The sequence below is a fragment of the Parasteatoda tepidariorum genome, chromosome 1 (genome assembly GCF_043381705.1).
Source record: "Parasteatoda tepidariorum isolate YZ-2023 chromosome 1, CAS_Ptep_4.0, whole genome shotgun sequence".
Classification (NCBI taxonomy): Eukaryota; Metazoa; Arthropoda; class Arachnida; order Araneae; family Theridiidae; genus Parasteatoda; species Parasteatoda tepidariorum.
Genome location: NC_092204.1, coordinates 12078266 through 12090971, shown reverse-complemented (window position 1 = coordinate 12090971; position 12706 = coordinate 12078266). Strand labels below are relative to the sequence as shown.

Here is a 12706-nt window from a genome sequence, read left to right as displayed (position 1 = left end):
TTTTTTTTTTTTAATTTCATTTTGACCTATATATATTTTTATAAAGCATAACATATTTTTATTCTGAGTGCCCTTCAAAAATCTTGTCAAATTATGATTTTGAAATTAATATTTGCCTTTAATTTTTTTTTAATTATATATTTCACACTATTTATAAATATTAGTTTTAGATTACTTCGTACACTCTAAAGAAAATTCAATTTTATTTTATTTTGTGTTTAATTTCAACAGTGTCTTAAATTGTTATATGATTTTCTTTGTAAACATGCAAAAATTTGAGGACAAATAAATGAAGTAAATAAAACATACTGAAAGTATAGGTTGAAATTCTGAGAAATTGCCTCCATTGTATGCACTTAAAATTTTTCTACACTTATCAGGTTTAGAAGTTTAGTGCATTATTTTCTTAAGACATAGATTTAATTAGAAATTTTTTATTTTCAATATTCAGAAAGCAGCAATTCATTGTCATGCATATTTATGCTTTTCGATGATATATGATGCTTTATAAACTATCACCACTACTTGTTTTAGGTACAAAAAAAGAAGAAAAACGGTATACATGGGTTATAACCAGAGATAAAATTTTATTTCAGTCATATTTTATAAATTGTAGTTGATATTTTTTAATATTAAAAGTACTTCATTTGAGATTTTTTTTTCCTTATAAATTTTTGAAAAAATTTAATTGTAAAATTTCAAATATGTACCTATAACAAATGCTGATATTACTAATCGAAATTTTTCAAGATATAAGAATTAGCCTTCTCAGACCAAAGGCATTTGGTCAAATTTTAGAATATTATTAAAAAAATTGTTAATACAATGTAACTGTTTATGCTTTTGAAGATTGTAACTAAAAACTAGTGAATGCTTATTGATCTTCATCAGGTTATTGATCTTTAAATTTTTTTCTATTCATAAGTTACAAATTTATATTAATTTTTACTGTATTTCTCATTAAATTTTTTAACACAGATTACAATTTAGAACAAAAAAAAACATGGCATCAAAAATTTAAGGGAATTTTATTTTCATTTTAAAGTAAATTTTTTTAGGTCTTTGGAAGATTTTTTTTTTTTTTTTACCCTTTTTTCAATGGCATTCTCCAATTTTTCGGTTACACAGGTACGTAATTACAAAATATTCATAGTCGATAGTTTAGGGCACTTCTTGACAAATATTTACTGCCTTTTTTCAAATGGAGAAAAGAATTGTATTTAAATCTCAATAGCAAAATTAGGGACTCAAAATTAAGCACAGGGGAAGTACGTCCGAAGATATGAAGTAAGAAAACATACAAAGGACAGCAATCTATTGTTATTAAAATCTAAAATTCCTTTCCTATGAAACACTTCATTAGATCGGGTTATCCCATCGCCTTCACCTGTTCAGTAAATCTGTTCCACAGCAGCTGGTTGTCATCAAGGTACTGGACATCTGGTTAGAGTGCAGGAAGATCGAAATTGCCAAAAATTATTTTTACACCTAGACCACAGATTTTCAACCTCTTTTTATAGATCACCGCATGCTTTGCAAGTCAAAAAGTTTTCGCCGCAGCCTGAAAAAGAAAGAAATTAGCAAATAAAATTTTTAAAAATATTTTACGTTCCATTTTAATTCTAACAATCTTGTTATGATACATTTATAATCATGCCTCTAAGCCAGTGTTTCCCAAACTTATGACTTTTGTGTACCCTTTCTAAATTTTTCGTAACGCTGTGTATTACTAATAAAAAAATGATTGTATTTTTTACTATAATTTTTTTTTTCAAGAGTTAAAAATCACAACTGACTGTTGACACCACTTAACTGGGCAAACTCTGCAAAAAATAGCCAATAGAAAAATACGTAAACGTAAATTTTCATGTCTAGCTTTGTTTTTAAATAAAAATGTTTGAAATTTTCGTTTGTTGCATCGCATAAAAACGCGTACCCCCGCTAAACTGTTCCCGTACCCCTGCGGTAACGCATATTACTCTTTGGGAAACAATGCTCTAAGAACATTTTCAATACTAATTCTGCTAGAAACATTTTTAATACTAATTTTGTAAAAAATAACTCCTCTGTGGAATTTTTAAGTGTTTTCATAAAATTTAACTCAACTTATCACTAGCTGTTTAAATTAAATACTCTATTAAATATTATTTTTATTATATTTCATTTAAAAAAATCTCAAAATAAGTTATGTCATTTATGAATGTATTCAGTTCAACTTGCAATCAGTCGCCTGTGTTTTTCAATACAGTTAACACTGAATTAGACATATTACAAAGACTATAAAGGTAGTTACATATTTTATAAGCTAAAAATCTGAAATCAGAGCATAATTTTATTTCGATATATCCTCTTTTGAAATATTATTAAATTAGAGAAAACATATAAATATGCTTGATGTATTCAAAACTTTTATGCCAAATTAGTTAAACATAAGAAATAAAGTGTTCAAAAATTTACATATTTAAAAATTCTTGAGTTCTGGCTTTAAAGAAAATGCATGTTTAATATAATTAAAGAGGACATCAGGCTTTCAGACTGCAGGATCATATAAGTTTCAAATTTCATGTGAAGATCATTGTTAAAATGAGAATAAATCAATGTTAAAATGTGACTAAATAAATATTAAGATGTGGATAAATCAATGCTAATATGTGGATAAATAAATGTGGATATTACAGTATTTTTTCGTGTCATCATTAAAAAGCATATTTTTTTAAATACATATTTTTTAAGAAATATCAATTGCAGAATTGATATTTTTTTTTTTCGGGTTAGAAATGTTCGTAGCTCTTTGACATGAACATTCCAAAAACTGAAAAAAGGAGGTGCAAACGGAGACGCGCCTAGAAAAGACCAGAGACCACTACGGACTGTCGTGCCGCAGAAGACGAATGTACATGAATAGTTGTTAAAGATAGGAGTGCACTTTTTTCATCAATAAATTTACAATCAAAGTGTTACATGCAGTTGTGATTTTAATATCCTCGGAAGGTATATAAAAATCACATGCAAACATTTCGTCTCTGCAAAAAGCTTAAAAAAAAAACTGTGCTGCTAACAGCCAAAAGTTTTCTAAATTGATTTTAATTTTTAATAATGAATTTAAACTTTCATTGTTTTTAATGCATTTACATTTCAATGTATGAAGTCTTTTTACGACTGAATTTATATTTATTCATACAGATTATTCATACGTGCGATAGATTTATCTGATAAATAATAAGTATACATTAATATTTAAATTTGTTTTAAATTTTTATTGTTGAAATACTGTATTGGACATTTTAACCCTCAATATCATACATTTATACAGAATACCATTTTTTGTTCCTTTAAACCTGGTTTAAGCCTTTTAGGCAGAATTCATATTCAGAAATAAATTTAAAAATGCTTAATAAAATGGGATGGATGGATGGTGTGTGAATGTGTCCTCGCTGTGAAACAGGATGTGTATTGTCTCCGGATCATCCCCAGGGGTATTTCCTAGTACGTCGCCAGTAGCCCATTGTGCAGCTTTAATGTGAGGTAAATGAAGGGATCGTATCGTATCAAAAAAAAAAAATAAAATAAACGAAATATTTCCACAAGTGCTCCAACTCAACATGCTTGTCGATGGATGTGAATCTTTAGCAAATCCATTTTAGTCTCGCAGTGGACTGACTGATCATTAAGACACGGTTCCCAGCAGATCACCGAAGTCAAGCATCACTGGTTGCGGTCAGTTTGCGGGTGGGTGACCCACTTGGATCAGTCTGCGTAGGGACCAAGGGTGTGCGGTATTGGTCCTCGTTAAACTGTGCTACCGTAAAGTGCTCGACTTCGCGCGTAGGTCGTTGGGCTACTGAAGCGGGGGTGCCATCCTCTCTGCAGAGGATCATAGTTGTGATGGCATGTCTTCGGATCATCCTCAGGGATGTTTCCCAGACCGTCGCCAATAGCCCATTGTGCAGCTCTAGTGCGACGTAAATGAACTACAAATACAACAAATCCATTTTATGGTTATGACATCACAGATAAATGACATCATTTTAAAAGTTTAGTTATGTAAGCTTTAAGCTAATTTATTTTATGATTTAAGAGTCTGAACTGGGAGTTTGAACCAATAATCGGTTCAATTCAAACAAAACAAATAGACATGGAAAAATGTAGTTCATCTACTTAGTTTTTTGAAAGTTAGAGACGAAAAAATAAATAAATGGAAAACTCTTCTGCTACGTTAGTTTGTAGCTCTGACGTTGCGGCGTTTGTTGATGCCTTGGAAACTCTGAATTGCAACGAAACTGTTAGGTAAAAACGAATTCTCTTTGTGATGCCATTTAATTCGTGAAATGGTTACAAATTTCTTTGTGTAACCAAAATGTAAAATACGTATTTATAATATGAGTTATATAAATTTTCTTTATAATCCCAAATCAGGGCATTTCTAACATAATATCCCAAAATTATTTCTGTGTTAAACCAAAACCAGTTATATTTACGTTGAGCACAATATACATTTACTTTATAAACCCGAAATAAGACATTTCACTGCCTAATTTGGTAAAAATATGCTTGAGGGTGCACCTTGGCGAAATTGGAGACTTATGTTTAGCGCCATTCCTGTTTCCGCGGAACACCGTGGTAACAGGAATGGCGGCCAAAACATAATGATATTTCAATAAAACATTGGAAAATTTCAGCAAAACTTTATAATATTGCAATGAATCTAATATAAGCAAAATTAATAAACCCAATAAAATTCATTTTGAATCGAGATAAAAATTAATGGAGTAAACGCAGGAAGAAAAGGAAAAAAAAAAAAAAAAACTCCTTTATTAAGCTTGAATGTCCTCAGGCACAGATACTGTCTAAATTTATCATGAATAGAATCTGTGTACCTCCATTGCCACATAAATTCGGCGAAATATGAATTGAAAAAAGTCCTTTTGACTGCCTACAGACCTTCGGTATCGAACGTAGAATTAACGGACCTCTGAAATTACATATACCGTTGAACATTTAACAATAGCGCTAAAATCTGAACCAATCAGAATCACGATGGGTTTCAACACTGCCCAGCTTGGCGACCAACCGCGATCACAACTTGGCGAGAATCAAGAGGCACCCTCAAATATAGTCTAACCCATAATTTTTATGAACCAATAACTGTTGGTAATTTTTTGAGTTGCGTCCTTATATTTTCTTTATCAAACATAAAACTAAGAGAAGATTATCATAATATTGTTATTCTTACATTTATTTAATTTTGGAAACATTTCTGTATAATAACCGTGCCAAAATAGTCACCAAGTCAAGGAAGTCAGGAAACTAAAAAGAAAGAAATAACAGGATAATATTTAGTTGAAGAATACAACCACTAGACCCCTGAGCAAATCTCTCTCTCTTTTTGTTAATAAATCAGGAAATTTAAAATATATTTGGTGTCTTGGCTACTGTAGTTGGTGCAACAGATCAGGATATAGAAATATCCCTTTCATTTTTTTAAAAACTATAATCATGTCTCTAATTTTTTGTGCACATTATTTCATTTGTAAATAATTCTAAATTTCATAACTTTAGGCTTCATCTGCTTTTGAAAATATTTTTTTTTCCATTTAGAAGCAAAACAAAATTTATTAAAATGTTGTTAAATAATTAAGTGAATAAATAAAATTTTCTAGACAACAAAAATAAATAAATTAAATTCGTTCTTACCAAATTTTCTTAGTATCCTCATCTGTCATGTCAACTACAATTGCAAAGGCAAATGGATTTTAAATGTGAAATTTTTCAAAAAAAAAAAAATAGAGGTTTGCTTAGGGTGCTATAACCTAAAAACTATTATCTTCTAACTTTTCTTCTGCAATATTTTTTTTTTTTGTTGTTGTTGTTGTTGTTGTTCATTTACGTCACACTAGAGCTGCACAATGGGCTATTGGCGACGGTCTGGGAAACATCCCTGANTTTTTTTTTGTAAAGTTTACCTAATAAAGTGTATTCCACATGTCTCACAGTTATGATTATTATTTGACTTGTGGCGCTAAAGGAAGTTTTATTATTCTATTGAGCTTTTAATGTGGTTTGAATAATGTAGTGTATCTACCACGGTGAAAATATAATTCTAATTCACTAGAATATAAGATATGTTAACTCGATTCGATGGTGGGTACCTTTTCCAAGATGAAGGTTGGCATTGTTGATAGCTACCATCCCCACAAATAGGAGTGCTATTAATTCTAGTTTTTTAACAGTAATTTAGAAAATTTGGGATTTTACTGTTGTGAAAAATCCAAAACCTTGCAACCCACTTTAAAATACTCCCCCTTTTTTTTTTGGCTCTTCCTTGACTAATTTTGCTGAATTTTTAGATTGCATTGTTGCTTGAACAAAAGTAAAGAACAATTGTAGTTTGAAAAAACTGATAGCAAAGTGTATGACTCCTTGATCACTCTCTCAATTTTATAAGCTTCCTACTTATCATAAATTTTCTTGCTTGTTGTTTTTGCTCTCCTTTTCACAATTGTTTTTATTTCATTGCAGTACATATGGAGAAAATATCGTCATTTGCATCGCCGACCAAGACGGCTCCATCGTTCCGACTCATGCGCCAGTGCAGGAAACTGACACGGCTGTCACTGACATAGAAGATGCTTGTGCTGACTCTGGTGGTCAGTTCTTTAACCCTGTTACACGCAAGTTAAAGGCTGTCATGCAGCAGCTTGTGGCTCAAAATAAAGCCACGATCATAAAGAAGAGCTCTGTTCATAACTCTAAAGGAAATAAACAGTTTAAAAGTGATGTTTGGAACTGGTTTGGGGATGTCAGATTATTTATTACTGAAAATGATGCTGAAAGGTTGAAGATACCCTATTACATTAGATTGAATGGAAGTGAACAGCAAATGATATGTAAAGTGTTTGTAGGTTGTTTTCGTTGCTCGGCTATATTTATGTATGATTCTCAACACCACTCAACATCCACTCTGCGTTATCACATAAGGGCATGCACTAGGCTGAAAGAATGGTAATATTTTCATAGCAATCTTTTTTTTAAAAGAATTATTTTTTTGTTCAAGGCTGCTTGATGAAGTAACCTTGATCTTTTTTTAACGATCGGTTAATTTTCAAGAAAACGGTCATAAAAGTGCCTATTTTTTTAGTAGTGCTATTTGATTAGTGCTGACATCTAGTTATAATAAACTAACTTTCTATAATTACCTTGAAAATATCCTGGTACTGCCATCTGGTGTGTAAAATGAGAAATAAAATGTTTTTCGGGCAAAAGAAATGAATTAGTTTTATTTTTATTGGCGCGTTACTATTGAACACTCCAGCCCGGAAATTTCTCAGGAGCGAGAAATGGAGGGCGTAGCCTCACCCCTTCATTTTCGCCGAAGCCAGAAAGAAGGGGTTAACTGAAACAATTCAGTTGTTAAGTACAGTAGAGAACTAATTTACCGGAATTCTCGGGACCGTCACTTTCCTGGTTGTCTTAATTTCCTGATTTTTTGGATCAGCCGAAAAGTGTTGTTTATCGATATTTTGTCAAACCCAAATTCCTATGGAAGCATGGTGCATGGCGTTTTTAAAAAGTGCTTATTTTTTATTTATGTTTCTTAAAAGCCCTTAAAGGTGCTTTTTTTATGTGGTTTTTTAAAAAGTGCTTTCAATTTGCAAATTTTCCAATCCAAAAGCCAGGCAAAATTTTTTCTGGATACTGGATAAATGGTTCTGTACTGTATAACATTGCATTGGTTATTATTTTTTATAATACTTTCATATCTCCTGATGAAATAGATAAGATGTTCTTGTCTTCGAAAATAAATAGGGTCTATTAAAAATATCCAAAATTGGTCTAGCTGTAGCATAAGGTGATGTTTTTTATTTTTTGATCATAAATGGATGGCTAATAAATAGACATTAAAATCTGACTTTAGATTTGAAAATAACATGCTTTTTAAAAATTGTGTACCAATTATTGTTGAAAATATTCTTTCCAATCTCATTTTAAAAATAAAGTTTATTTCTTTTATTTTAGTGTTGAGATGCCAGTTTATTCTGCTTTGTGGATACATTTTTTTTATAGAAATAACAAAATTCTTTTTTTAATGTAAGATTCTTATTTTAAGTTTGATTTAAGATATTTACTTACTACTACATACAATTTAGAATATCATATGAAGTGTCAATTACTACCAATTATCTCATAGTTAACCTTTTTAAGTGTTGCAAAATTAACTAAAATTTTGTTTTAAATTCTTCACTTCTTTATTTTATTTTTTTACAGAAAGCAAAACAGGCAGCATTATGTTTCAATTTTTCATATCTCATGATAAGTTGCATGTTGAAGTTGAATGTGCAGTCAAAAATAATGTTGTTCAGTGTAGTGCGGAAAATATACTAATTAGTCTAATCATTATTTTAAATTAAGCCTATTTCTTTTATTTTAGCATTTTTATATCTGATGATAAAATGGATGATGAAAATCAACTCATACCAGGAAATAAAACTCTCATAGTCTCCCAAGATGGAATCACTACTAAAGTAAAGCGCTTCAGAACAGATCCCCGCAAACAAAAGGAAGTTATTGAGCAACTTTTCCAAAAACAGAAAGCGATAATCACTAAAAAATCTTTCATGAACATGAAGGGTAACAGGCGGTTCAAAAGCGATGTTTGGAATTGGTTTGGTGACATCAGGCTTCTGATTAGCCGAAGTGAGGCAAAGAAACTGAAAATTCCCTATTACATCAGAAGGTGTGGGGACGAACAAATGGTATTATCTAAAGTTTTTGTCGGCTGCTTTAAATGCTTGGCTTTATTCATACACGACTCTCAGAAATCAACATCCACACTTCGCTATCACGTAAGAACTTGTTCTCGACCCAAAGAACGCAAGAAAAGAACCGTGCCAAATATTATTTTTTTCCCAAGTAATAAGAAAAGCATAAAACTACCTTCTGCTACGGTTAACGAAAGCGACGTTATTCCGGCTCACGAAAAGTTGCTAAATTGTGCCCTCAGTACTGAGAGCTCATTGAGCATGATTCATGAGCCAGAATTTCTCAAGATTTTAGAAATGTGTATCAACATTGGTCAGACATATGGTGATGTCAATATTGGTAGTTTGTTATGTGCCACACCCACTTTAACAAGCTTCATTCTAAATGACCTATATGTGTCTTCAGTTAACGAGTTTTACACCGAGTTTCAACATTCCTATGGCGCAACCTACAGGTTGAGTGTCTGGATAGATGAGCAAGTGAAATTTCCTTTTGTGAGTGTTTATTGTAGCTATGTCAACTTAGCAGGTGAACTTAAAAACGTGATTATTCATACTGACGACTTTGATTATGAGACGAAAACTCCCGATTCTGTTCGAGCGTGGCTGAATTTGTTTCTTGCCGACCAACCTGTCGTGCCATTCAAGCGTTTAATCGCGATTGATAATGAATCCAATCTTGTACCAGTTTTCAAAGAAGAAACGTGTGTCAAGTGTTGCATTCAAAACCTGACAAAAATCCTACAGCAAACCTCTAGCAAAGGATTTGCCATCACCGACAGTGAGCTTCCTGACTTTACAAACTTGCTGAGCAGCTGTGTCGATCTCGTGAACTATTTCCAGCAAATTTCCGACCAATACGAACTTCCTGAAGAATTGACCAAATGTCCTGACAGCAAATGGACCTCTCTTTTGTCCTTGTTCCGGTCTATCGAAGAACAATATGATTTTATTCTTAGTGTTTTGAACGAGACTAATTCTACTCACTTGTTATCGGTTGAAAAATCTACTATTACATCAATAGTGAAATTTTTTAATATTTTCGAAGAGGCTTTGTTGCAGTTATCCAATCAAAATAAACCAACTCTAAACCTGGTTGTTCCTTGGATTTCCAAGTTGCAGAAGCATTGCTCTGTGGATATTCACGATTTATCAGTCTTAAAGCAACTAAAAAGCAACATGCTTCTTGAAATGGCCGAAGTTACCAGTAACATGGTTGTGGAACACCACATTGCAGCGATGTTGGATCCTCGGTTTAAGTCAATGACTTTCGGTTTTTCTGCCCAGTATAAGGAGGCACACACGAAACTAAGAAATCTCATCAAAGAATCAATGGTATCACCAAATGTTGAGGATTTTGTGGATGTTCGTAAATCCTACTTGTCCTCTGGGAAAATTTATGATCCGAGCAAATGTGAGAAGGCTGCAACGCAGGAACTTGATAAATATATATCTGAGCCGTTTCAGCTGCTCGGCTCGGAAGAGGAAAACCAATTTGAGGTGTTGAAATATTGGAAAACACATTCTGAGCTATACCCAGACTTAAGTAAAATAGCTCAATGGATATTATCATGTCCTGCCAGTTGCGTTGAGGACAATGAGGTATTTTGGAGCAACAACTGGCAAGTTCACTGTCCCCGTCTCCCTCTCCCACCTGACAATGTAAACAAAGTTTTATTTGTAAAATCTTTTCGTGGTTTATAAAAAATTACACCATTAAGCTTCATTGTCTCGCTATTAAACATAACTTTGAGAATTTTAATTTGGATCATGAAACCATTTGAAACACAATGCATGCTAACTTTATGAATATTATACAAGGTGTCTTAAATGAAACTGTTGGTATTTAAGTGTTTGGTTCTTATCTGCTATAGGGATTATAAAGCCAAGGTTGCAAACACATAGGAAGAAGGCCAGATTCTGATTTACAGGGATCACCACCTACCGATAATACACTTAAGTTTCTCAAATACGACAATATCATGATCATTAACGATAATAATACACTTAACCCTAGCATCAATTTTACCATGGCCCCAATTGGGTTCAAAATTGGCTCAATATAGGTCCTATAAGAACATGCACCAGGGGACCAATATTGGGGTCTAGATTTTTTAATATTGGACCTATATAGGATCTATATTAGCCAATATAGAACCTACATTGGCTAAATAGTGAATATAAAATATCGGGTGGAGCTGGCAATTCTATATAGGACTGTTATTGGTTGTAAAGTGACTCTAAAATATTGGGAGAATCAGAAAATTCTATATAGGGCCAATATCGGAAACCTAACGGCTCTTTGAAATTTTATTTAGCCAAGATTCATGAATATAGGTCCAATGAGAGCCCAAGTTATTTTGCTGCTAGGGAAGTGTATCAAATTCGACAATATCATGATCATTAACGATAATAATACTCATCAAATTCGATAAATTCATCATTATTAATGATCACAATATTGTATTTGATAAATTGAGTATAATATTGTGATCATTATCGAGAACATATTAAAAAGATTAAATATTATATGCAGCGATAATTACTGAATACAATATTATTAAAAATTAATCAATGTTAGGAAGCTAAATTTGAACAATATCACAATTTTTCTTTCAGATATCTATATTCTTCAACAATAAATATGTGATACTAAAATTCATACTTATCGATTTTAGAGACTAATGTTTGTTAATTATTAATTTAATTTAATTTTGGAATTTAAATTTTATTTTGAAGTTACCACTAACAGTCACAATCATGTCCCTGACTGGCCTATTTGCGGGTGGTTAACATGCATCACCAGGCACCATTATTTGCCAACTGCTGCCTGAATCTGTTTCGTTTTCATTTAGACCTGCAGTCGAGGTGGACGTTACAAAGGCAAAATATGCTTGCAAATATGTTTAAAAAAATATTTGTAATTAAAACTAATCTATATATTTGCTGATTAAAGCTTGTGTTATTATTGTGTTTTATAAATTAAATATGCAAATATCATAAATGTTAATCAAATTTTAATGATAGAATTCGAAGTTTGTACAATGATAAACAGGTAATACACTTTAAATTATCTGTCTTTTGTGATTTTGGGTTTGAAGAATGAATTAAGATTTTCTTCATTTTTTCAATTGTGATCAGAAACTCTAAATCAAAAAAAAAAAAAAAAAAAACTGATAAGTTTTATTAAAATTCTTAATTAAAACTTTTTTTAAATTAGAAAAATGTATAAAAATAAATATTCATTGTAAATAAATAATGTAATATGACAAAATATTATCTCTAAATAATTATTAAGAAAAGAGCATTAATGCTCTTTTCTCACATCAAACATAATCATATTTTTTTTAAAATAAAATTAGGTAAATTACCACTTAATATCAAATACAAAATCATAAATTTAGTTATTTACTTACTGGAAATGCTGATTTAATCTATAAAATAATATGTGTGGGAAAATATTGTAAAAAAATTATTTATGAATTGTTTTATTCTATAAAGATTAGTAAATTGCTTTTTTATTATTTGTGAATGAGAACTGAAATCTTTTTTTTTTTTAAAAAAAGAATGCTGACGATTATAAATTTTTGTATTCTTTTTTTAGTTACTTCAAGCATTATTCTTCAAAATATATAATGTAATATTTCATATGAGATTTTTTTTTTAAATAAGATAAAAAAAAAATTTATTTTTAAACTATAAATATTTTTGTTTAAAAAAATAATTTTATTTTTTAAATAAAATAAAATAAAAATTTTAAAAAATTATTTATTTTAAAATAAATATTTTTTTTAAAAAAAATCTTTGTAACATAGAAAATTATATTTTTCTTTCAACTTTTTGTTTAAAAAAGAAATTACTAAGTATGCATAACTTGCTTACGGATTTATTTATGTGCTTATTTTATATTGTGATAGTTTATTTTTTTAAAAAAAAGGTATGGTATA

The 12706-nt window shown here is 30.8% G+C and overlaps 1 protein-coding gene across 1 annotated transcript; it reads left to right on the top strand.

The window, feature by feature from the left end:
• Window positions 1–4075: 4075 nt before the first annotated feature.
• On the top strand, window positions 4076–10479 carry LOC107445707 (transposable element Hobo transposase). The gene is made up of 3 exons (XM_016060176.3): window positions 4076–4287; window positions 6520–7002; window positions 8429–10479. The coding sequence occupies exons 1-3, from the start codon at window positions 4196–4198 to the stop codon at window positions 10461–10463; spliced, it is 2610 nt and encodes an 869-aa protein (XP_015915662.2). The 5' UTR covers window positions 4076–4195; the 3' UTR covers window positions 10464–10479.
• Window positions 10480–12706: the final 2227 nt, after the last annotated feature.

Bases quoted from the DNA above. Each gene is read 5' to 3' on its own strand.
- LOC107445707 (XM_016060176.3), top strand. From the start codon at position 4,196: ATGGAAAACTCTTCTGCTACGTTAGTTTGTAGCTCTGACGTTGCGGCG. The intron at 4,288-6,519 runs GTAAAAACGAAT...ATTTCATTGCAG, and splicing joins AATTGCAACGAAACTGTTAG to TACATATGGAGAAAATATCG. The intron at 7,003-8,428 runs GTAATATTTTCA...CTTTTATTTTAG, and splicing joins TGCACTAGGCTGAAAGAATG to CATTTTTATATCTGATGATA.